The following is a 27,530-nucleotide window of genomic DNA, read 5'->3' on the forward strand; positions in this document are numbered from 1 at the left end:
TTTTGTTTCAGGATACACAGTTGCTGATCAGACAGAAACTCTGTAGTTTGGGCATTGTCTTAGATTCACCATTGTTCATGCAGAATCAGATTACATTTGTAATTCAATCCTCTTTTTTTGTCTTTGTATGATGAGTAAGCTGAAATTGATGAAATCAGCTGATGATTTTAGATTTGTTGTGGACAATCTGGTGCTTTCATGTCTAGACTACTGCAATGCTCAACATTTAGGCATCTTGTAAACATGCATTAAAGCATTGCAGCTTATTCAGAATGCTGCAGCCCGCTTGGTGGCAGGAGTACTCAGGTATCACCATGTTGCACCTTATATGAAAGAGCTGCATTGGTTAGCAGTAGATTGGCGCATTAGATTTAAGGTTTCAACACTCACAGCACTTCAACATAACACCCACATTACCTGACTACAGTTTAAAGATCTACAGACCAGCCCATGCATTATGATCAGTAGGCACTTGGAAATTGACGATTACCCCTTTAGCGATGGTCCATTTGGCAGAAACCAGAGGTTTTTGTTTTTCTATTGCAGGCCCCCTAGAATGGAATAGGCTTCCTATAGCACTTCTACTGATAGTGGACAGCATCACTTTCAAGAAACATCTAAAGGCCCTGTTTTTTTGTCCAGGCTTTTGGTAATTAACCAGATGACTGATGATACCTATTTTAGGCTGTTCCATATTATGACTATACTAGTTATATGTTTGTGTTGCTTATTTTTATTTTATGATCTCTGAATGTATACTGGCAATTTTATTTTAGGTCTTTAATGTTTTTATTATGTATTGTGATGAGGCAAGGTTAGGACACCCCATCAGAAGGAGAGCATATAGGAAAACCAAACCCCTAGAAACACTTTGTAAGCAGAAACCGAAGGGAGAGGTCCAAGACCTGGACCATACTCCCGGAGGAAGAATCAGGAGGAATCCCTAAGAGAAAGAGTGGCTGTTCCCAAAAATGCTCACTAGAAGGGGCAGTGGGGATGAGGCCCAGTTCCCCTGAATAAAAAGACAGTATGTGATCCCTCCTAGCCAGGGAGAGTGGAGGGAGGAGTTCCCCTCAGCCCAGCCAGAACCGGAAGCAACTAGTACTGAGGAACCGATAGACTACACTGAGGAGGAGAAGAAGATACCAATAGAATTGGCTAGAGAGAATGGTCAAATGGAGTTGGAAGGCCCTGACCAAAACCAGGCCTAACAAGTAAGCGCAGCTGTGGGAGGAAACAGCCAGAATCAAGCTGTGTAGAAGGAGGTGAGCTGCCATCCCTTCTCGAGGTAAGGGCTAGTTGCTGAGGCCTGGGAGTTTCTTTTTTGAACTGTTGAACTTTACAAACTACGCAAACCTAAGAAGAGTCCTTGCTGAGGAACTGCTAAAATTTGTAACCTGGACTATACCTCAAGGGAATTGTTACCAGGATTGCAAAGACTCTAAGAACATTTCTTTACTTGTTTGGACCCTTTTTCTTATTGTTTGGGACCCTTATTGGGATTTGAAAGTGGATTATTGGGATTCGAAAGTTAAAAGTTTATGGTAAAATTAAAGACCATAAAACCCGGACCGGCTCACTTCTCTACCCTGACCTGTGTTAAAACTCAAGCTTGCAGGGGAAAGCAGCCCTTTAGAGGGTGGAAAATGACTCCCACACCCCGGTGTGACTACAGAATGTTACCTTGTAATCTGCCTAGTTCTAGAGTAGAAAGAATGAAAGAAAGAAAGAGATTTAATTCTTGGGTTATTATATGAAAGTAATAAACCACCTCAAAGCTCTTGTAAGCATTAAGCATTAAAGCTATATTTAACAATTAATTGATCATATTAGCACATATTCCAGTGGACAAGCCTTATTTGCCATTTGCTGAAACTGATGCATGCCAGTATTTAACTAACCAGCACCGGAAGTAATTTTCTCTATTTACTAATACTGAAACTACTGCACTGCATTTATCAAAGGTGAGGCTGTCCACACTATCACAGTCATGCAATCAGGGTCATATTTGCATTCTGGTTACTGTACTACCTTTCTTTATAAAATATTGCATATCATTGAAAAGAGACTTGATGATCAATAGCCAGGGATTCTGAGAATATTATAATGCCTTTGTATCACTCAATAGTGTGACCGCACCTCAAATACTATGTGCAATTGTGGTCACCGCATCTCAAAAAAGATTTAGTGGAATAAGAAAAAGGTACAGAGAAGGGCGACAGAAATGATAAAGGAGATGGGACAATTTCCCTATGTGGAAAGATTAAAGGGGCTAAGGCTCTTCAGCTTGGAGAAGAGATGGCTGAGGGAAAATATGATAGAATATAAAATACTGAGTTGAATGGAACAGGTAGATGTGAATTGCTTGTTTACTCTTTCCAAAAATACTAGGATTAGGGGACACACAAAGAAGCTACTATGTAGTACATTTAAAACAAATTGAAGAAAATATTTCTTCACTCAACAAGTATTTAAACTCTGGAATTCGTTGCCAGAAAATGTGGTAAAAGCAGTTAGCTTAGCAGGGTTTTAAAAAGGTTTGGATACTTTCCTAAAAGAAAAGTCCATAAGCCATTATTAAGAAGTACTTGGGAGAATCCACTGCTTTTTTCTAGGGTAAGCAGCATAAAATTAGTATATTGCCAGGTACTTGTGACCTGGATTGGCCACAGTTGGAAACAGGATGCCAGGCTTGAATGACCTATGGTCTGTTCCAGTAAGGCAAGATTGAAAAAGATTCTTTTTGCATGGAACTAATTAATGATGAATGAAAATCCTAGGTAAAGGAATGGTCTGTGTATAAATTCCTACTACTGACTAGTATGCCATGACTTCTGACTTAATAACCATAGGGGCCCTTTTACAGAATGGAGGTAAGCCCAACATTGGGTTAGTGCTGGAGCCCTTATCACCACCTCAATGGGTGGTGGTGACGGTTCCCTGCAGTATGGCAATGCGGTAAGAGTTCTTTTACTGCATGGCCATGTGTGCTGGGAGCTTTTTTACCCGCTGTGGTAAAAAGAGCCCTGGTGCATGGGAAAATGGCCCCCACTATTAGCACAGGGCCCTTTTTCCTGCAGCTTAAAAGGACCCAATAGTGTCCACTTACACAAAGTATACGTACATACATCGTGACCTTTACTGTGTTTCTAGCTCTAATTCAGAAGCCATACTTTAAGGATAGCATGATAAGTCAGGTGGTGAGACAGCCTGCTGGAGAAAAATAAAGTGTCACAACACCAAGGTGAGACTTGTGCAAGAGCCAAACGACTTTACCCAGAAAGACTTTGTTACTCTTCATTCAGGGATTTAAACCCCCAAAAGGATTAAAGGTCCAAACAAATTCTAACTGTGTTGTGCACTTATTTATTTGGATTTTGCTCATATCTTTTTCAGTAGTAGCTCAATGTGAGTTACATTCAGGTATGCTGGATATTTTTCTGTCCTAGGAGGGCTCACAATCTAAGTTTGTACCTGAGGCAATGGAGGGTTAAGTGACTTGCCCAAGATCACAAGCAGCAGCAGTGAGATTTGAACTGGCCAGCTCTGGATTGTAAGACCGGTGCTTTAACCACTAGGCCACTTCTCCACTCCACTTAGTGTAAAAATTGCAGGGACTATATTAAACCTGGAACATTTATCATTTTGGACAGGTAAAAAAACACCAGATATTCAGCACTGGTTTATCTGGATACTGGTTGTGACTGAATATCCAAGAACTAGTGCTGACCAGCAGTGCTATCTGGTTAGTGGCAATATTCAAACTGCTAACTGGAGAAGTAACTGGAGCTCCCTTTTTGCTTAAACCAAATTGTAAGTTTTATGTGAAACTGTACCTGCTGTACACTGCCTGGGATGAATCTCTTCATAAAGGAGGTTAATAAATCCCAATTAAAAAATCAATCAATCAATCCTAACTTTATCTGGCTAGCTATCTAATTAGTGGTCTGAATATCGCTGCTAATCAAGCAATCCTAACTTTGGGCCCTATTTAGTAAGGTGCGTTAGTGTTTTTAGCGTGCCTACACTTAGTGCACATGCTAACCATGTAAGCGCCTGTAGAGATATTGTAGGCACGTATATGGTGAATGCGCGTACGTGGTTAACGCACCTTAAAAATGTTAATGCACCTATAATTCTGCTTAATAAACAGGGACCTTTATCTGGCTAGCTATCTGAAAAGAAATGTTCTTTTATGTCTTTTGCTTTAAAACCATCATGTATTTCACCACCATGTAACCCAAAACCCTCTGTAAAACCAATTGTATGTTCTCTTCTACCTCCAGCATCCATGAAGAACGAGCCTGCAAAGAGGTGGGATAATGTGGGATACAAATGCAATAAATAAAATAAATAAATAAATTAGTGGTCTCAGTATCGCTGCTAACTGGATAACCTCCACTTAGTGTGGTTGAATATCCTTTACGCCTGCACTTACCCAGTGAGCAACACAGGCTAAACTAGTACCACCAAAAAATATAGACTCACCGGCCGATATTCAGCACTATTTAACTGGCCAGGAATGACTCCTGGCCAGTTAAATAGCACTTAACTGGCTAAGTACTAATATTCAGTGTGAGATGGCTGAATATTCACAGTTCTGAGCATCGGCCCATATATTTTTTGGCAGGAGTAGTTTAGCATTTATTGTACCTCTGGTGAGGTTTTTTTCTTACCCAGTGAGAAGCACCTGCTCATCAGATAAGAGCCTTTGAATATTGGCTGTTGAGCAATGCATTACCACCCTCGTTAAGAGCAACAAAGAACGCAGACGGTTTTAAGAAATAATTAAAATCCTTTCTGTTTCAACAGGCTTTTTGTAATGATGTATGAAAGAGTATATTACCCCAGGTACATTGGATTGAAAGATAATATGCTAACTTTTGATGAGGATTTATATTTAACTGTTGTTGTTTAACTGTAAGTAGTGTGTCTTGGCTGTGGTTTTATTTTTCTACTTTTACTGTGTATGTATATTGTACCCTGCCAAGAATAATTATAGATCGAGTGGGCTATAAATTCTTTTAATAAAGTAAGAGCCCCTTTTACCAAGCTGTGGCAAAAGGAGGCCGGTGCTGGTGTCGGCACTTGTATTACATGTGTGCCGATGCCCCCTTTTACCGCAGCTGGTAAAAGGGAAGTCTATTTTTCCTACAGGAAATGGCCAGGCAGAAAGTAAAGCACTGGCCATGTGGCCATTTCAGAGGGGGAGAGTGTTGGAATGTAATTGTATTTTACATGCATTGCCTGTCACCTATTATTTCTCTGTGATTACTCTGTGACCTCTGATGTGAATTACTTAGAGAGGTCACACAGCTATGCAACTTCCTGTTGGGGGTTAGACACTGCAGATGCAACAGATGAAGCACATGGAGCACATGGAGCTCATGATCTCTCCTAACCTGAGAGGATCTATGGTGGTGTGAGCATCCATTACCATCTAAGCACATGGAAGGAGCTGATAATACAAATGTATAGTAATATGTATATATAAGCCTGTCTGATTATAATCTAACTACAAACTGTGAGTAAACAGATGTTTTGTTACTTCAACTTTAAAGTGACTCAGCAGTGAATTATTCAGGGGTGAATGAGAGAGAGATGAAGAAAGAAATTAACATTTCTAAAGCTGAAGCTGTGTGTACTAAAATCTGCTAATTATTTACTACAAATAATCCAACAAAAGGGTTATGGGCCCAGGGCCCAGGAATTGAAAAAGAAGAGAAATATTACTAGGCAGAAAAAAAGGCCACATTTTTCTCTTAAGTTTTAAAGGAAAGATTCAGTCTGTCTCTCTCTCCCCCCACACAGCAGACAGAAGGCTAAGAAAATGGCTGAGGGAAGAAATTCACCATTGTTCTATTCTCTCAAGGTGCCTAAATTAACTGAGTTTAATTATCAGCAGTGGGAACTAAGATTTATATGTCTCCTTCGAGCAAAAGGATTAAATATATGCTTAGACCAAGACAGAACAGCTGAAAATATGGCTGAATGGGACAATGCAAACTATTATGTGAAGTGCATGCTTTTGGAAGCTCTCTCAGAGAAACAAGCCATATTAGTGGAGGGAAAAGATACACCAAAGGACATTTTATATAAACTGAGAACTATGTATGCAACTACATATGCAAAGCAGCAACCAATTTGGCTAGCAGAGTTGAATGAAACCAAATTAAGGGATAAAAGTAAATGTAATGATCACATTATGCATCTTATGTCTTCATTTCAAAAGTTAGAACTTTCTGGAATTCCCATGTGTGATGCATTGAAAAGAGCATTTCTTTTTACCTCACTATCAAAGAAGTTTGATGTTTTTAGGTCTGTAAATGAGGCCATTGAAGGGCAATCTTTTGAACAGGCAACATCAAAACTAAGGCAGGAATGCATAATAAATGATTCTGAGGAGATGTGTTCTCAAAGCAAGTCAGAGAGAAATGAAACAAATTTCTTGGCAAAGAACAGAGGAAGGCGGAGCTATGGGAAAACTCCACCCAAGGGCAAGCTGATTTGCTACTCATGTGGAAAGGAGGGACATGTATCTAAATGGTGTAAGGAAACACAAAACACTCCCTCTAGCTCACCTAAGCCAATGGAACTAAAGAATTTTCAAACCAGGAAATGTATGAAGGACAAAGATAAACACAAGGGCTTTCTAATGGCAGAAAAATCTTTGACTATGGTAAATAATAATTCAAATGAAAGTACTTGGATTTTGGATTCAGGGAGCACATGCCATTTAACCAATTGTAAGGATTTCTTTCAGGAGATGTGTCCAGAGGAAGGTATTCTTAAAACTGCAAACGCAGGGACTGCTAAGATCCAAGCAAAAGGTATTGGATTCTTAAAATGCAAAGTGTCTAATGAAGTTAAAGAAATTCCTGTAAGTGATGTCTTGTATATTCCCCAAGCAGTTTGCAATATGCTTAGTGTATCTACATTAGATAAGAAGGGATTTGTGATTCATTTTGAAAACAGTAAGTGCACAATCTCTAAAAATGATGAAGTGTATGCTGAAGCTTTTATGCATAATGATGTTTATAAACTGAGCATTTCAAGTGAAGCCTCACATATGGCGCAAGTAAGGAAGAATGATGGTAAATGTAGTCTGGAAATCTGGCACAGCCGCCTGGGACATCGTGATTCTAAGGTGATCCAGGATCTTTACAGTAAGCAACTAGCCACCGGCATTCAGATAAGTGCAGATGCTGGTAAAATGGAGAAATGCATAGACTGTGTTACTCAAAAAGGTGTGAGACCCTCATTTCCTGCATACACAGGAAATAGGAGTAATAAAGTGCTGGACTTAATACACAGTGACTTATGTGGACCGTTTAATATCCCATCATTGGGAAATAACAGATTTGTGCTGATATTCTTGGATGATTTCTCTAGATATTGTGTGGCCTATTTGCTGAAAGAAAAAAGTCAAGTCACAGACATGCTGAAGAAATACGTAGCCATGGTGAGCAATAAATTTGAAAGAAAACCAAAGGTTCTTCAGACCGACAATGGTGGTGAGTTCATTTCACAAAGCATGCGCACATTTCTAGAACAAGAAGGCATTCAACATATCACAACAGTAGCTTATACACCAGAGCAAAATTCTGTTGCAGAGAGAAAATTTAGGTCAATTGTGGAAATGACCAGATGTATGCTGTCAGATAGCAATCTCCCTAAAAGACTATGGGGGGAAGCCATTCTCACAGCAGTGTACCTACAAAACAGAATGCCAACTAAAGGCGCTGAGCGCACACCACATGAGACATGGCATGGTAGGAAGCCAAACCTGTCACACATAAGAACATTTGGAAGTACAGCATATGCTCATGTACCAAAGCAAAGAAGGCATAAGCTGGATTCCACAACAGAAAGGGGCATTTTAGTTGGCTATGCTCCAGGACACAAAGGATATAGAATTTTGAATCTGAAAACTGGCATTGTTGGCATAAGACATGTTACATATTTTGATGAAAACAAAAGGGTTGATAAAGGCTGGATTATCCCAGATGAGCCTTATCATCCAGAATATGAAACTAGAACCATAATAGACATGCCAGTGTATATAAATGCCATACCAAGGCAGATGTCTGAAAGCAACTCATCTGTATCTAACGAGGAACAGGCAGAGGAAACAGACACAGAAAGGATCATTGAAGAAGACAGTACAGTTGGAGAAGGGGAATCAATTGGAGAAGGACTCTCAGATTTAGAGGATGCGGAAAGGTCAGACCAACCTGTTGTCAGACGCTCATCCAGGGAAAACAAAGGTGTTCCACCCCCAAGACTGTCTTACCTAACAAAGTCAGCAGAAGCTCAAGAGCCCTTAACATGGGATGAGATTGAGAAAATGCCAGCAGAAGAAGCTGCTGAATGGCGTAAAGCTGCACAAGAAGAAATTGATGCATTGGATAAAAATAATACTTGGATTCTTACAGAATTACCTCCTGGCAAGAAAGCTATAGGATGCAAATGGGTATTCAAGTTAAAAAGGAATGCACAAGGAAAAGTGGAAAGGTATAAAGCCAGATTAGTGGCAAAGGGATATCTTCAAAAATATGGAGAAGATTTTGATGAAGTGTTTGCACCTGTAGTGAAACACACGACAATCAGAACACTTCTGAGCATTGCAGTCTCAAAAGGCATGCAAGTCAACCACATTGATGTGAAAACAGCGTTTCTTCACGGAGATATAACTGAAGACTTGTACATGGAACAACCAACAGGTTTCATAAATACAAAACAAAGACAGCTAGTGTGTAAATTAAACAAAGGTCTTTATGGATTAAAGCAAAGTGCAGAATGTTGGAATGATAAATTGCATGAAATATTGACAAATTTAGGATTTAAGCAAGGTGAAGCAGATAAATGCTTGTACACTAGGTGCACAAATGGACAATATGCATACATTTTAGCTTTTGTTGATGATCTGCTCATTGCAAGCGAAAGTGAGCAAGAGTACAAGGACATTGTAAAGTGTTTAAACCACAATGTTGAGATAAAAGAACTTGGTAATGTGTCATACTATCTTGGTATAGAAATTGAGAAACAAATGATGGTTCTTATCTTCTAAGCCAGAAGCAGAAAATAAATGAGCTTATTGAAAGTTTAGGTATGCAAGATGCCCAAGTTGTAAGCACTCCCATGATCACTGATTTTCTGAAGGATGAAACAGTAAGAGAACCTTTACCAGATAACATCCAATATAGATCAGCCATAGGTAAGCTTTTATATCTAGCTACCACATACAGGGCTGATATAGCAAATGCAGTAGGAATTTTGAGCAGAAGGGTCAGCTCACCTACCAAATCAGATTGGACTGCAGTTAAAAGGATGGTAAGGTATTTAAAGGGTACCATTGATTGTAAATTAAAGATTTCAGCCAATAGTAATCCAAAACTAATATGTTACTGTGATTCAGATTGGGCAGGGGATCATTCTGATTATAAATCCACAAGTGGATATGTGTTTATGTATGGAAATGTACAAATTTCATGGGCCAGTCATAAACAAAGTATTGTGAGTTTGTCTTCTACAGAGGCTGAATACGTGGCCGTATCGGAAGCGTGCAGAGAACTGATGTGGATTGAAAAACTTTTGCTGGATTTCGGAATAGCTGAAAAGAGACCAATCCAGATAATGGAAGATAATCAGAGCTGCATCCGACTGTCACAGAATGACAAGGTTCAGTCACGCACCAAGCACATCGCAACGAAATACCACAACGTGCGAGAGTTGGCGAAAGAAGGGGTCATCAGTCTACACTATTGTCACACCAGTGAGATGACAGCTGACATCATGACCAAACCGTTACCCAGAGAACATTTTGTGAATCTGCGTATAAAGCTTGGACTTTGTATGAATAAATAATTGCATGACAGTTATGCATGAGAAGGGGTTTGTTGGAATGTAATTGTATTTTACATGCATTGCCTGTCACCTATTATTTCTCTGTGATTACTCTGTGACCTCTGATGTGAATTACTTAGAGAGGTCACACAGCTATGCAACTTCCTGTTGGGGGTTAGACACTGCAGATGCAACAGATGAAGCACATGGAGCACATGGAGCTCATGATCTCTCCTAACCTGAGAGGATCTATGGTGGTGTGAGCATCCATTACCATCTAAGCACATGGAAGGAGCTGATAATACAAATGTATAGTAATATGTATATATAAGCCTGTCTGATTATAATCTAACTACAAACTGTGAGTAAACAGATGTTTTGTTACTTCAACTTTAAAGTGACTCAGCAGTGAATTATTCAGGGGTGAATGAGAGAGAGATGAAGAAAGAAATTAACATTTCTAAAGCTGAAGCTGTGTGTACTAAAATCTGCTAATTATTTACTACAAATAATCCAACAGAGAGCCCTTACTGCCATCCATTGAGGTGACAGTAAGGGCTCCCGTGTTAACCCGGCAGTAGCCGGGCAGCGCATGACTCTGCCCAAATACCGCCGGGTACAGTCCGGTGTTACAAAAATAAATAAATGTTTGTAGCACCGGAAATAATGTTGCACTAGGGGAGGGAAGTACTGTTGGGCTGCTGCGGTAGCCTGGTGGTACTTCCTGTATACTGAGCCGCTTATTAAAAGGAGCCCTAAATGAATAAATAAATGAAATCTAGCAGTATTTCTGATGCAAGCGAGAGGCACTATAGATGAAGTGCTCATTCAGCTGGGGAGGGCGGAGGTCAATCACAAATTTGTATCTCTATAATACACATGAACAGCAATGTAGGTTTTCAATAAGTTTGAAGGACTCCATAAATTCCATATCAGTCTCTAACTTGTTTTCTGGTTTGTTGGATGATGGACTGCCTTTGTTTACTAATCTGTACCCCAGTGTATAAAAGCCAGTCCAAATAATTTAGCTAAACAATAGCTTTACCTAGTCCTCATGACTAGAAATTAGATAAGAATTCCTGTTAGATCTCAAGGTCCTAGATTGGGCTAATCTTAAACTACTCAAGATTATAAAGAAAGATGCCTTTTAGTTGTACACCACTAGGCAAGTTCAGATCATACAGAGCTGAATTCTGCCCTCTATAGCTCACTCACTGCTTTCCTCTATCTCCTAGAATGGGGCAATAAATAAGTTGCCACCAAAATAAGGAAGATTGGAGTATTTATTTAGATTTTGCTCACACCTTTTTCAGTAGTAGCTCAAGGTGAGTTACATTCAGGTACACTGGATATTTCTGTCCCAGGAGGGCTCACAGTCTGTTTGTACCTGAGGCAATGGAGGGTTAAATGACTTGCGCAAGATCACAAGGAGCAGCAGTGAGATTTGAACTGGCTACCTCTGGATTGCAAGACTGGTGCTCTAACCACTAGGCCACTCCTCCAGGAAAAGAGAGCGTAAATTAGATGCATCAGTAGATAAATATACATGTTCTGCGTTAATTGGTTAGTGCCCGGGCATTGCCATGCACTAACCGATTAGCATAGGTTTAGCACGTGAGTCCCTACCGCCTACAAAATAGGTAGCAGTAAAGGCTTATGCGCTAATGGGAAAATTAGCATGTGGCCATTTATATGGAAAATAGAAAAATTGGCCATTTTACCCCGGCAGGAAAAATGGCCTTAGCTCACGGGAATGAACCTTGTAAGGACGCGTTAAGGCCATTTTTTTATACTGAAGTTTGGTAAAAGGGCCCAAAGTCTGCTCTTTCCTCTTCTGTTGAAAATAATGGATGGCTAGTAAAGAATGGAAAGGAAACGGAAAGTACTGGCATGGAGCATATAGCCTCGATCCATAACTTTCCTATCCTGCACAAAGGTCACAGAAAAATGACACATCATCTGACTCTAGTCGCTTTGACCCATGAAGATGCATGTTTGCAGTTCACAAGATGATGCCAGTTAGCACACTTTCCTTTCCCGACCTGAATACGTTAAGCAAAACGACATGATGTGAGGAGCTGGGTGAATACTTCATAGCCTGAAGTACTGTTACAGGAAGACAGCCTTGTTGGGGGCCTCTTTTTTACAAAGCTGCGCTAGCAATTCTCGGTGTGGCAAATGAGAGGAAGTCCATTCATTTCCTATGGGCTTCCTCAGGGCCGCCGAGGGGGGGGGGGGGGGGTAGGGGGGACAAAATTCCCCAGGCCCGGGCATCCAAGGGGGGCTCGGTGCCAGGGTCATGCCACCGGCGCTGCAGTTCCCGGTCTCACCTGCCTGCCTGCTCAGCTCCGGGCCCCCTGCATTCGAAGCGGCAGTCACAGATCACCTCCCTTCGGGCCTTCCCTCCCTGTGTCCCGCCCTCGTGGAAACTGGAAGTTACATCAGACGAGGGCGGGACACAGGGAGGGAAGGCCCAAAGAGAGGCGATCTGCGACTGCCGCTTTGAATGCAGGGAGCCTGGAGGCGTGGAGGCAGGTAGGTGAGACCGCGGACTGCAGCGGCGGGGGGAGCGACGGGGGGGGGGGGGGGGTGGCAGTGGCAGGGGAGCAACGGGGGGCGGCAGTGGCAGGGGGGGCGTAGGCGGGGTGGCCTTGCCCCGGGCCCGGCCTAGTTTCTTGGCGGCCCTGGGCTTCCTCTCATTTGCTGCACAGGAATCGCTAGTGCGGCTTTGTAAAAGAAGCCCTAGATTTTTGGGTACTGTCTTGCCTTTTCGCATATACTAGTGCTGTATGGGAAAGCAGGGGGAGGAAAGGAAGGATCTAGTCAGTGATAGCCTGGGAGAGACATAAACAACAAAATTGTGTTATTTAAATTGAGCTGCATTGGAGAGCCTTCTATTATTATCATGTACTACTGAGATATGACCCAGAACATTCCATATTGCTCAATTACTCTAATGCTTTATATTTCATGCATAAGAGACTAATCCACATATACTGAATCTTTGTTTCTTGTAGTATGGTACCTACCCTCCTTCCTCTGAGTATTTATGACCAAAGGCAAGGATGTCAGAAGCACGTCCACTGCCATCACAAACCACAACAGGTACTGGCGGACTGTCACGTAGGTATTCCAAGACGATTGAGATAACATTTGGTCCTCCTTCCACAATGAGAGCCACCACTGGGACCCCTTGCCCGATTCCTGCAGGAAATAAAATGAAGAAAAAAACAAAACACAGCAAAAGCAAAATAATAAAAATAATAAAATAAAAATAAAGGAAAGCAAAACAAGAATATAATATTAAAAATTACTAATTTCACTATATTTGCATGATAGAGGTTCTAGCACTGGAGTAAAAGAGCATTTATTTATTTATAACTCTCCCATCCATAATTTGGACCAGCTAATAAATCAATATAAGAAGTATCATAAAAAACATATAATACAGTACATGACAACACAATCGCATAATAGAACACCACAAATAAAGCAACCAAGCACAAAAATGAATACCAAAATTATACATTAAGATCAAAGACTTTCAACTATTTTCCAATATCCACCAAATCAAATTCAGATTGCAATTGCACTGGAAGAACATGCCACCAGACACATAGGGGGTAATCCCCGAAAAGATATGCAAATGCCCCAAACCTCTGGGTATCTTCCTGACTGAAGGAACATTCTGAAAGGGCTTGCTGGATTGAACAAAGCTGATGAGCTGACTGATGCCAAGTTAATTCATCATCAGGAACACCAGATCCACAGCTTTGAAATGCAAACAACAACTCCAGTTTGGCATGTAAAACAACTGGCATCCAATATAATTCCAGAAGTTCAGGTGAAATATGATCACATTTCTTATTACCCATCAACAGCCAAGCTGTTATATTTTGCACAATTTGTAGAGCTCTCATCGTTAACACAGGAAGAGTCACATACAAGGAATTAAAATAACCCAACAGGTGTAATACACAAGCTCGCAAGACAGTACGAAATTACAGAGCACATCTGAGGACATGGATTACTGAGACCAAGGCAGCACGGCTTTTGTGTGGGGAAAACTTGCCTGACCAATTTACTTCATTTCTTTGAAGGAGTAAACAAACATGTGGACAAAGAGGAGCTGGCTGATATTGTGTATCTGGATTTTCAAAAGGCGTTTGACAAGGTACCTCATGAAAGGCTGCAGAGGAAATTGGAGGGTCATGGGATAGGAGGAAATGTCCTATTGTGGATTAAAAACTGGTTGAAGGATAGGAAACAGAGAGTGGGTTTAAATGGGCAGTATTCACAATGGAGAAGGGTAGTTAGTGGGGTTCCTCAGGGGTCTGTGCTAGGACCGCTGCTTTTTAACATATTTATAAATGATTTAGAGATAGGAGTAACTAGCGAGGTAATTAAATTTGCTGATGACACAAAGTTATTCAAAGTCGTTAACTTGCGACAGGATTGTGAAAAATTACAGAAGGACCTTACGAGACTGGGAGACTGGGCGGCTAAATGGCAGATGACGTTTAATGTGAGCAAGTGCAAGGTGATGCATGTGGGAAAAAAGAACCCGAATTATAGCTACGTCATGCAAGGTTCCACGTTAGGAGTTACAGACCAAGAAAAGGATCTGGTTGTCGTCATCGATAATACACTGAAACCTTCTGCTCAGTGTGCTGCTGCGGCTAGGAAAGCTAATAGAATGTTGGGTATCATTAGGAAAGGTATGGAAAACAGGTGTGAGGATGTTATAATGCCGTTGTATCGCTCCATGGTGCGACTGCATCTTGAGTACTGTGTTCAATTCTGGTCGCCGCATCTCAAGAAAGATATTGTAGAATTAGAAAAGGTGCAGCGAAGGGCGACTAAAATGATAGCGGGGATGGGACGACTTCCCTATGAAGAAAGACTAAGGAGGCTAGGGCTTTTCAGGTTGGAGAAGAGATGGCTGAGCAACATTGGTTCCCAATACAATTTCATATTCAGTTTAAAGTTTTAACACTTGCTCATAAAGCCTTATATACTGGTACACCCTGTTATCTTTCTTCACATCTTATACCTCATACACCTGAACGAGCATTGTGAGCTCTTCGTGATGGTCGTCTCTTTGTCCCCCTGTAAAGGTAGCTCCTTACGAATCTACAAGACAATTTGCTTTTTTTTTCCATAGTACCATCTCTTTGGAACTCGCTGCCCAAGGATCTCCATATTGAGCCCTTATATGTTAAGTTTAGAACAGCATTGAAAGTATATTTTTATAATATGGCTTACCCAGGTTTTGGGTAGTTTTCTGTGTTTCAGCATGCTGTGAACCCGCCTCCTGGCTGGGCTACCCTCCATTGTGTTGTCTTGGTCTTTTAAAGAAATACTGGCGTTCTATTTATTTTCTTTGTGTTTATTGGAACTTTTTATTGCACAGAAGGCAGTATATCAAGTTTAATAAACCATAACTTGGGCCCCTTGGCTCTCAGCCCACTGCTCTATCCATTGGGCTACCACTCTGCTCTGTATGGCCATTTTATAAGATGGATGTTCCTATGCTGCCACGTAGAAGTCTATGTCCCTTGTTTTGCCATGGACGTATCCAGCATATGGATGTCCATCTCACATGTATTTTAGAGCAGGCTGTTTCCTTTTCTAAAATATATGTGAGATAGATGTCTGTTTGTGATATACTGACTTGGACGTCCATATTCTGAGTTGGACATCCTTTCTAAGATTCCACTCATAATGTTTCAATGTGTTTCAGTCTCGTGTTACAGAATTTGTTTCAGATCAGTATTAAGCTGAACTTTGGCAACCCAGGATCATGAGCTCTATCAGATAAGTATTCAAATTTGTAGCCTAAAATTATACACATACTAATCCAATTACCTATTAGATATTTTAAACTCCCTTTTACTCTTTTGTTTACCTAGGTTCTGCAGAGAATGTTCCTTCCTACAGGAAGCTCAGCCAGGAAGCTTTTATTTCTGCTATATTTTTGTCTTTTCCTTTGTCTTTCTTTCATTGTATTTGTCTGTTCTATGTGTGTTTTTTTCTCTCTATCTATCTCCATCTATTCTCTGTGTGTGTGTAAAAGCAATTTGAATTACTCAGTTTGTTATCTTTCATTCAATTTTGTTTCTTCCCAGGAGTTTTTTGAGGTTGGACACCAGCTATCTTCTTCTTGTGACAAGAGATCTCCGGCAATGGCTTATTTCAGGTATCTATGTGGTGTCTTCTTCTTTCTTGGCTTTACTACCTGAATAAATTAACAAGGAAAAAAAATCTATCTTCCTGCTCTGTGTTGATATTTTTATTTTTTTGTTACATTTGTACCCCGCGCTTTCCCACTCATGGCATCTGTATATTTCCTTTATATTGTATTTTCTGTTTGTTTACTATCTACCATTACATAAAAAAATAATTGTTTATACCCTATCCCACTCATATAAAGTTTTTCTTCACTCATTCAACTTGCATACAGTGCAGATTTACTAAGCAGTGCTAAGGGGGCACATTAGTAGTTTTTAGTGCACACTAATGATTAGCACGTGCTAAACGCTAAGTCGCCCATAGGAATATATGGGTGACTCTAGCGTTTAGCACACACTAAAAATGCTAGCATGCTTTGTAAACAGGACCCTTGATCTTCTGTTTTTCTCAGTCTTAACTGGGGTATGCACTACTGACATGTTAACCTCTAATAGGGGGAGGAGTGGTCTAGTGGTTAGAGCATCAGCCTTGATATCTAGAAATGCCCCATTCAAATCCAACTGCTGCTCCTTGTGATCTTGGTAGGCAAGTCACCTAACCCTCTATTGCCTCAGGTACAAAATTAGATTGCGAGCTTTCTAGGGACAGCAAAATACCAATGTACCCAAATGTAACACAACTCGAGCAAAATCTAAATAATAAAGAAGAGATCCCAGCACAATACAGTTAGAATCTATATACAAATGACTTTTTAGTGCTGGGAATAATTTTATGCTCTTGGCAAACTGGAGCTGACCTAACTTTACCAAAGCAATACTTAAAATCAATGTATAGTCCTTTAGCTTGGAATCAGTTACCTAAGCAGATTAAATTGATAACAGACATGGGCAAATTTAAGCAAATTCTGAAGGGCTATTTTTTTTTATTATTTGTACCCCACACTTTCCCACTCATTACAGGCTCAATGCGGCTTACATGGGGCAATGGAGAGTTAAGTGACTTGCCCAGAGTCACAAGGAGCTGCCTGTGCCTCAAGTGGGAATCAAACTCAGTTCCTCAGGACCAAAGTCCATCACCCTAATCACGAGGCCACTCCTCCATTTTGTAAAGGTTATGGAAAACTGGATTAGAGACATATGAAATATTAGAATTAAGATGTCATTTTATTTAAGGATTGTTATGCAAAGTGTATTTCTATGTTTTTATTTTTGTGAGAAGATTATGTATATATTGAGTGTGATCCAACTAGATATAGGCGGAATACAAATTAATAAACTAAACTAATATTTTGCATTTAATTCAAAGTGTTAACTTCTGACAGCTTCAGACAGTTCTAGATATTCCTTATCTGACATTTTAAGTTCCTCAGAAATTGTCAAAATATTTTTCCCACAGCTGACTAATTTTTCAGCTGTGACAACTTTTCAACTTTAGACAAGTATTTTATGCAGTTATTTAAATTGTCTGTCACAGCATTTTGTATTTCTCTAGCTGACCCTGACAACTTAACCAGAACATATGAGTCAATAAAATCCAGTGGGTTTAGTGCATTAAACTTTCCTCAAGCACAGAGCACAGCACACTAAAAAAATCCTGCTGTTTGAGAACTTTCAGTTATAACTTTGGTAAAATAAATTGATTTTCAGAAAAGGAGACATTCTTCCCATATATAAATACTCTTAAAAAACAATTCTTCAAAACTGTCAAATAAATTCCAAGAACAGCTTCAGTTAGTTCACATTGCCCTGGACTGAATAATGTAATTTTCTTATAAACTGTCAATTATGTAAGTAAATGTATTTTTGTAATTTTTTAATAGCCAGGATTCCTTTATCTCTGCCAGGCAATTAAATTAATTGCTCTAATTTCGCTAATCAGACTCTCTGCTCAGGCAACAGGTACTCACTCATTCACCTAAGAGTGGCTCAATCCATTCCTTATATAAGCTCTAGGTCAGTAAATTAAAATAATATAATATTTTCCAGGCAATAACTCAGATTTTTCAGATATAGACAGCACTCAAACAAGCATCCTTTCTTCTTTAAGTTTCCCACCCAGCTGACAAATGGTGCTTTTTAGAATCTTTACAGTCTGCTGCTTTGGCACAAACTAGGGCTTGAGACAGGCATGCCACACATGTACTTCCTTGCCCCTTTTCCTTACAAATAAAGCTGCTCAAATGTTAAAAAATAACTTTCCCAGATTCCCATACCTGCTGGGGGGGGGGGGGGGGGGGGGGGGTTGGAGGCAAGATTCTCTGGGCTCGGATCCAGGGTCTGTCTCTCTCCTACTTCTGTGTGTCGGGACCTGGGTGATTGTGTTAACCCGGTAACTGTGGTTCTGGCACACAGAAGCAAGAGAGTGACAGACCGAGAGAGGAGCAGACACAGGAAGATAAGTGGAAGGGAGACCGCGGCTGCCTGAGTGGGGGCGGCAACAACCCTGCCCCAGGCCTTGCCCCTGTTCCGGCTCTATCAGTGGCCCTGCCTGCTGTTCTCTTCTCCATCCTGGCACAGCTTTCTGCTGCTCAGCCTCCTGCTGCAACAACCCAGCTTGTCTATGCGTGTGCACATGTATGCTCATTTCCGTCGTCCTGGTTTGGAGGGGGTTATGCAACTGGCCCAAACAATTTCCAGGGCTCAACTGCACCTTGCACAGGCCAGCCACCACTCTTCCCAGCCAGCACAGTTCCACATTGATCACCTCCTCCACTCATCTGTGGCCCAGACCTGACAGGCTAGGTACCCCAATGCCCCGGGCCCATCAGATCCAGCCATTCTTTTCTTAAGCTGCTCAGTGTGAACATACGTGCATATACATGCAGTACTTTTTTTTTGGGGGGGGGGGAGAATTCTACAGGTCTGATACCGACTTTACTCACGAAAAATGGTGGTGCAGTGGCAGAAGTGGGTATCACTCCTTTTAAAAATTTCACAGGAAGGGTGTAGGGTGTCCAGGAGGAAGTCCCACTTGGACCACCAGGGTTATTTGTGGGGTCAGGGAGTAGGAAGTTCAGGGGGCCCACTTGGGCCATCAGGGATGTGGGTATAGGGAGTGCCTGGGGGAGGGGGATCATGCAGTTGGGTTTGTGCTAGTGTCTGTGCAGACCTGTGTGCGCATGTGTCCAGCGCTCTCTGCCTTTCTGGTGCATAATTTTTGTGTCAGCCCTCTTTGAATCCTATTTGACCACTGCAGTGGAGAGTTAAAGTTTTGCATTTAGGATTTTACTGTGTTAAATTTTTGCATTCGGATTAGGGAGCCATGTGCTAATTGTTAGCGCAGGGCTCTAATGCAAGTTTAATGAATCAGCCCCTATGATAATGATGTCAAATATTTATCCTTCAATAAGTGTGTTATCAAGCTCTAATGACATGATTAGTACTATTAAATGGCCATTAAATAGGTGTGATAAGCATCTTGTTTGTTTAATTAGGAGAATTTCTAATCAAAACCAGGGGCGTATCTGGACTCTGGCAGTAGGGGGGGCCAGGGCCAGAGGGAGGGGGCACATTTAGCCCCCCCCCCGGCACCACCGACCCCCCCCGCCATTGCCAGAGCCCCCCCTGCCACCAATGACTTCCCCCCGCCATTGCCAGAGCCCCCCCCTGCCACCAACGACTCTCTCCACCTCCTCTCCCGCCGCCAACCCTCCCCGCTGACGTTGTTTACCCCAACCCCCGCCAGCCGAGGTCCGCTTCCGCCTGCTTTTAAAAATAATTCTTCAGCTGGCGGGGGACCCCAACCCCCGCCAGCCGCCGAGGTCTTCAAAGTTCTTTTTCGTCGTCCTCCTCCGTGGCCATGCTGTACGCTGCTGATTCGGAGTCTGTCTGACGTCGCACCACGCCAGCAAAGGTAAACAACATTAGTGGGGGAGGGTTGGCGGCGGGAGGGGGGCCAGGACGAAATCTGCGGGGGCCCAGGCCCCTGTGGCCCCACGCAGATACGCCCCTGATCAAAACTATTCAGATGTACAACACATCACCCTCATTTTCCATGTTTAATGCTAGAAGAACTAATGAAAAAGAGCAGCCGGCAATTAGCCATACAAAGAATGAAGATAAAAGGACAAAATGGTTAAGTAATATACTAAGGGGCCCTTTTACTAAGACGTGCCGGAAAATGGCCTACACTGATGTAGGCGCATGTATTGGACGCGTGCAGGTCCATTTTTCAGCGCAGTTGCAAAAAAGGCCTCTTTTTTTTTGCTGAAAATGGACGCACAGCAAAATAAAAATTGCCACGCGTCTTTTTTGGGCCTGAGACCTTACCGCCACCTATTGACTTAGCAGTACGATCTCACGCGTTAACTAGGTGGTAATCGTTAGTGCACGTACACTGCCTATTACCGCCCGGTTAGCGGTAGAAAAGAGAAATAATTTTCTGCCGTGCGTTTTGGACACGTGTAAAAATTAGAATTATGACCCAGGGCACGTGTTAGTCAGGTGGTAGTTCTAATTTGATGCTCTTTCGCACCATAATAAAAGGGCCCCTTAGGCTTTCATTTACTAACTCTTAGCTTGCGACAGTAGTGTTATTGTGTGCTAAATATTATTAAATAGAAGTTTTAATCATTAAAAATATGCTGTTTCTAACAATTACTTTCAAAATATGGATCTCTAAAGTCTTTCCAAGAAACATATCTTATACAGAAAGGCAAAGTGAGAAAGGAAATTAATTTTATAGGCATGATGAATTTAATGTAGACCAGTGGTTCTTAATCGCTAGAGTGGCGGAGTAGCCTAATGATTAGTACAGTGGGCTGAGACCCAGAGGAAAAGCTCCCTGTGACCTGGGGACTTAACCCTCCATTGCACCAGGACTAAAGGTGTGAGTCCACTAGAGATAAATAATTGAACAACTGGTTCTAGAACAATTAATGAGTTTTGTAGAATCTGCTGATATTTTAAACCCTCAGTGGAGGGAAGGGGGAGGGGTGGGTTAGAGAGGGCCATAGCGCAGAGACTTTGATTACTGCTATAATGAGTGAAGTTTATTTTAAATAGTGGTAATGGTGTTCTTGCTGTATCATTAGATTTATCATCAGCGTTTGATTTCATAGATCCTTTATTATTATTATTATTATTATAGATATAGGTATTACAGGGTGGTTTAAAAGTGGTTTAACTCACAGAACATTCCAAGTATCTTTATATTTACACCACCCGATATCAGAATGGTTGCTATCCCCTGCTGAATATCCCCAATTAGCGGCTAGCAGATAGCTGGTTATATCGCCCGATATAACCATCTATCTGCCTATTTTTAAAGCCGGTTTAGCGACCATATTTGGTAGCATGAAAAGGTGCGATATTTTTGGCCGGTTTAAAGACAACCGGATAACTCTGAATATCGACTTAGTCGGTTATCTTTAAACCAGCCAAAAATAAACCGGATATTCAATGCTGGTCACTGGAAGCAGCCTGGCATTGAATATCCGGGCTAAGCGCCAACCGCGGGAGTTAGTTGGTCTAACTCCTGCAGTCTGAATGTCAGCCCCACAGTTTTTATCACAATATCACTTGGAATACCATAAGGTTCTGCATTGTCCCCGATGTTGTTGTTTAACATATTCTTAAGTCCCCTGTTAGTTTTGGTTTAAGTGCATTCTGTTATGCTAATGATATTTTAATTCTAGCACACGTAAGCCCATAAATACTGAACATTTCTGGGCTGCAAAATGGTTTAAATGCAATATTGGAGTGGTCATTTGAACATCATCTGGTTCTGAATATTCAGAAAACTAGAGTATGTTGGATTAGCAGACATCAGGATAGGCCTGCTATGCTACCAGTATCATTCTGAACCCCAATGAACCCAGTAGAATGTTTTAGATACTTGGGAGTGCTTATTGACTCACTGTTAACGTTTGAAGACCAAATCAATAATGTTTTAAAAGAGGGTTTTGTGATTTTTACAGAGATTAAGGTCTTTAAAATATTTGTTTAACCAAGAAGCATTACATACTCTTTTACATGCTTCGTTGATAGCAAGATTAGACTATGCAAATATGATCTATGCAGGCCTCTCTGGTAACAATCTAAAGAAACTGCAAACTCTACAAAATCTGGCAGTTAAAACTTTTGGGAAATAAGCATAAATATGATCCTGTCACTCCCTTATTTGTTCATTATCATTGGTTACCTATTACATTTAGAGTTTCTTTTAAAATTCTCTTTTTAGCTAGTAAGGCTTTTTGGGCCCCTTTTACCAAGCTAAGACAAAAGGGGGCCTGCGCTGACGTCTGCCCCCTTTTACCACAGCGGGTAAAAGGGAAGTCTTTCTTTCTTGCAGGAAATGGCCGTGAGATGGTGGTAAGGGCTCCCGCGCTAACCCGGGATGTACACTCCGGCGCTACAAAAATAAATATATTTTTGTAGTACCAGATATGACGGTGTGCTGGGGGTGGGAAGTACCGCTGGGCTGCTGCAGTAGCCCGGGGGTACTTCCTGTCTAGCGAGTGGTTGTGCTTACCGCCATTTAGTAAAAGGGGCTCTCTATGAATTAAAACCATTGTACTTAAGTGCTTTGACAATTCCATATATTCCAGGAAGGGCACTCGATCTATGCAAGATTTTATAATGGTAGTGGCCTCAAGAACTAGAGTAAGGGGAGACTGGGCAAGAGAGAGCATTCTCTGCCTAGAGCCTTCCTTATGAAATACTATACCAAAAGATATAGGCGTGGAATTGAACTTAATTAAAGTCTAAGACTAAGCTTGAAATTTGTTATTTTTGGCAGACATTTGGTTGTCCTGAAATAGAGGGCATAAGGATTTATTAGGACACTTTTAATGTGAAGATAATATTTTTGTGTGCATATATTGGTGAATGGTGTTATTAGGTCTTTTCCATCATATGGAATGGTGTTCCTTTCTTTTAAATTTGTGATCTATATAAGCCAGGTGGTATATAATTTTTACAATAAACATAAACATACCTGTATCTAATGTGTAAACCACTTTGGTTGTACCACAAAATGCAGACTATCAAGATTCTAATAGCATAAACCAGTCCTTGGGACAACCTTGCTAGTAAGGTGTTCAGAACAGCCACAATGAATATGCATGAGATATATTTGCACGCAATGGCGGTAGTGTATGCAAATTTTTAGAAATGTATTTTTCAGTGGATCATATACAGCTCTCCTAATTCTGTAAACTTATGAGTGCATTCGATGCTTAGCACACAAAGTTGAACACACAGGTTATAGAAAACTGCCAATGATAATGAACAAATAAGGGAGTGACATGATCATAAATGTTAAATTAGATGCTAATTGGCTTTAACGACCAAGAATTGGCTGTGATTGGTGATAATTGGCACTAATTTGCAGTTACACGTGTAACTGCTTTTCGTCAGTACTCTACAAATTGAGGGGGTCTTTTACAAAGGTGTACTAACATTTTTAGTGCACACTAAAGGCTAGAAATGCCCAGCGTTTAGCAAATGCTTATTTTTAGCATGTGCTAAAAATGCTAGTGCACCTTTGTAAAAGGACCCCTAAGATTGCAACTGCAAGAGGGGCATAGATCTGGGAGGGGCAGGGGTGTGCCTAGCACTTCTACACACAGGTTGTAGAATACTATCATCTACACACCTAACTGAGAGCACTTAGATGCATGCATTTACACCAGCTGTTGAACTAGTGAAAGTGCTCGCATTTAATTGCAGTCGAAGTGCTAGTAGTCTTTAATGGCAATTATGCACACAATGGTCAATATGGAATTTGTACGTAGTGTGCATGATCCCAGAGTTAAAAAGATTCAATTTACAACGTTTAATTCCAAAATGCATAATACAAACAATACAGCAAAAGAAGCACAAAAGAGACTGGAACAATGTTGAAATCTTTAATACAAAAGACCCGACACGGGCTGTGTTTCGGTGCAGAAAAGTGCCTGCCTCAGGGGTCAAACCAATATACTGCTTGATAGAAAATGAAATCCATAACGGTCTTTCTAATACCACATCGAGTTCAGCAACAGCTTTTACCAAATGTGTCCGAGCACATTGACAGCTTTCAGTAACCTTATTTGCATCTGAAATGACACAGTCTGTATAGCCTGAAAGGATGCAGCATTAGGACTGGGGCATTCTATAAAGTCACTGTTGACTAGATTCTATATATGGCGCCTGAAAATTCCATGTGGAAAAAATACGCCCAAGTGTATTTTCTATGCCTAAATTTTATCTGTTCCCTTCTCCACTACTGCCAACTCCAGACTTCGCGCCTTCTGTCTCGCTGCACCCTACGCCTGGAATAAACTTCCTGAGCCCCTACGTCTTGCCCCATCCTTGGCCACCTTTAAATCTAGACTGAAAGCCCACCTCTTTAACATTGCTTTTGATTCGTAACCACACGCCTCCACCTACCCTCCTCTCCTCCTTCCTGTACACATTAATTGATTTGATTTGCTTACTTTATTTTTTGTCTATTAGATTGTAAGCTTTTTGAGCAGGGACTGTCTTTCTTCTATGTTTGTGCAGTGCTGCGTACGCCTTGTAGCGCTATAGAAATGCTAAATAGTAGTAGTAGTAGTATAGGATAGGCTTAAATTTCCACACGGTATATAGAATACGTCGAGCGCCTCACCATATGACCGAATTTAGTTGGGGCCATTTACGCCATGTTTTACTTGTTGTAAATCCAGACATCTAAATTAGGCACAGATTGGGTGCCACATAGATTTTAGAAACGCCCAAGCCCCACCCATGGCCACATTCCCTTTCAACTATGCAACGTAGAATTTACGAGCACTACGTTACAAAATACACTTAGGGAGAAATTCTTAATGCCAATTAGTGCTGATAATTGCTTGTTAACATCTACGGCGCTAATTAGCTAGTAAACCAATTAAGTTATGTGCATTTTTATAGAATACACTTCGATTTCTGCATGGAAATTAAAGCACAATGTATAGAATCCAGCAGTGTATGTGTACATGACTATCCTGCTTATAATCGAAAGAGAAAAACGCCTATATTCCGACCTAAATCGAGAGATGGACGTCTTTCTCTCACGGGTGCCCAAATCGGTATAATCGAAAGCCAATTTTGGGCGTCTTCAACTGCACTCCGTTGCAGGAACGAATAAAGTTGATGGGGGCGTGTCGGAGGTGTGGTGAAGGTGGAACTGGGGCGTGGTTATCGGCCGAGTAGAGATGAACGCCCTTGGCCGATAATCGAAAAAATAAAGGCGTTTTTAGCGAGAATTTAGGGCACTTTTGGTGGACCCTTTTTTTTTCCATGAACAGGTCCCAAAAAAGTGCCCTAAATGACCAGATGACCACCGGAGGGAATCAGGGATGACCTCCCCTTACTCCCCCAGTGGTCACTAACCCCCTCCCACCAAAAAAAACAAACTTTAAACACTTTTTTCCCCAGTCTGTATGCCAGCCTCAAATGTCATCCCCAGCTCCATCACAGCAGTATGCAGGTCCCTGGAGCAGTTTTTAGTGGGTGCAGTGGACTTCAGGCAGGTGGACCCAGGCCCATCCCCTCCCCCTACCTGTTACACTTGTGGTGGTAAATGGGAGCCCTCTAACCCCCCCCCCAAAACCCACTGTACCCACATGTAGGTGCCCCCCTTCACCCATAAGTGCTATAGTAATGGTGTAGAGTTGTGGGGAGTGGGTTTTGGGGGGGAGGAGTTGGGGGTCTCAGCATCCAAGGGAAGGGAGCTATGCACCTGGGAGGTATTTTAATGTTTTTTTCTATTTTTTAAAAGTGCCCCCTAGGGTGCCCGGTTGGTGTCCTGGCATGTGAGGGGGACTAGTGCACTATGAATCCTGGCCCCTCCCATGACCCAAAGCCTTGGATTTGGCCGTTTTTGAGCTGGGGCGCTTCGGTTTCGATTATCGCTAAAAAACGAAACCTCCCAGCTCAAAAAACGACCAAATCCAAGGCTTTTGCCTGGCAGAAACCGTATTTTTGCAAAAAAGATAGACGTCCATCTTTTTCGAAAATACGGTTCGGCCCGCCCCTTCACAGACCCGTTCTCGGAGATGGACGTTCTTACACATAGGCGTTCACATTCGATTATGCCACGACAATGAGATACTGATTGTGTGCTACATTTCATTTTTGCAAATATTTTTCTGTTTCCCTCCTTGTGAAGTATGGTTACTTGGGGCGTCTTTTACTAAGGCATGATCACATTTTTAACGCGCGCTAAAATTGGGTACATATTAAATGTTAGAGACGCCCATAGGAATGCATTGGCGTCTCTAACGTTTAGCGCATGCCTATTTTTAGCACACGCTAAAAACGTGAGCGCATCTTAGTAAAAGACACCCTTAGTGGGGCTGTTTTATGTATACAGTGGGTTATTGATGTTTATTGTTTACAAATGTAATTAAAAAAAAGATTTGCAATAACATGTGCCTTCACTGTCCCTTTCTGCCGACATAAGTGACAAAGCCGCAACCCAATGTTCTCAGGCCGCAATGAGAGGTTCCCCCCGTGTCCTGGCTGCATCCCCCTGAATAACCCCCTACCGCAGAAGTCCCAACCCCCACGGCAACCTGTTAAAGAGCGTTGGTGGTCCAGGGGTCCTCGGGGATCCAGAGGGTCATCCAGAAGTCTGGGGGAGGGTCGTCTGGGGGTCTGGAAGGTCTTCGGGCAGGTGCGAGGCCCAGTTGTTCCTGATCAGTCTGGTGACTTTTTGAAAATGACACCCCTAGTGGTAGTCTCACGTGACTATCACTGGGGGGGGGGGGGGTCATGTTTCCTTATAAGGAATATCCCAGTATCTTCCCCATTAGCAGGCACAGCATAATAGGGATAGGCTTGAAATGCAGCTTACATCAAAAATTCAAAATCTGAAAGTGTTCTTGTACCTATGAGAGCTCCTGTTGTGATTTGTATTCATAGACCCCCCTTATGAGGACATTTCAAAGCAATATCTGCAGGTAACAAAGGTTTAATTCACATTAATTGGTTTCCTGAAAACTGCTCACCCTGTATACAGGTCACTTTTCAAAATAAAAAGGATGTGTATGCTTTTACTTTGAAAACTATTGTGGCATCTGCAGCCTTTCTTTATGCACTTCTGAAGTAAAAACTGGTAAGTGGAAATGTCACAGGAGTACTTTAGTAACACGATGTAGTCCTATATACTTGGTACGTCCTTTTTCCAGAGATACACATTCACATTAAGGCTACCTATGGGCATCTTACAGAGGCTACCATGTGGACTTCATATTCTTATAGCCATACCATGCATGAATGCATTATGAATCATCAATTCATCTCTGGAAGTACATCTTTGAAAACCACAGGCTGCAGTCTCACCGTGCGTCATTTCAGGTTCCCATTATGTAATAATGATGTCAAAGGGAGCTGGAACACATGCCTTGTCAAGCCATAGCCCATACTCTGATGAATGCTTTCAGCATTTGCATGCTCCGTGTCCCTGGCTCACTTGCTTTGTTCCAAGGTTACAATGCTTCTAGGACACCAGGACTTGATGAGAATGGACTGCAGTACAGAAAG

The 27,530-nt window shown here is 41.6% G+C and overlaps 1 protein-coding gene across 1 annotated transcript in view; it reads right to left on the reverse strand.

Annotated features, from left to right (window-relative positions):
- The window catches only part of TRPM3 (transient receptor potential cation channel subfamily M member 3), a 714,222-nt gene that overhangs the window by 258,727 nt on the left and 427,965 nt on the right, over positions 1-27,530 (reverse strand). Inside the window, exon 7 of the mRNA XM_030193857.1 lies at positions 12,876-13,050. Coding sequence (XP_030049717.1) covers positions 12,876-13,050 — 175 coding nt within the window. The remainder of the gene's footprint in view (positions 1-12,875; positions 13,051-27,530) is intronic.

The sequence above is a fragment of the Microcaecilia unicolor genome, chromosome 2 (genome assembly GCF_901765095.1).
Source record: "Microcaecilia unicolor chromosome 2, aMicUni1.1, whole genome shotgun sequence".
NCBI lineage: Eukaryota > Metazoa > Chordata > Amphibia > Gymnophiona > Siphonopidae > Microcaecilia > Microcaecilia unicolor.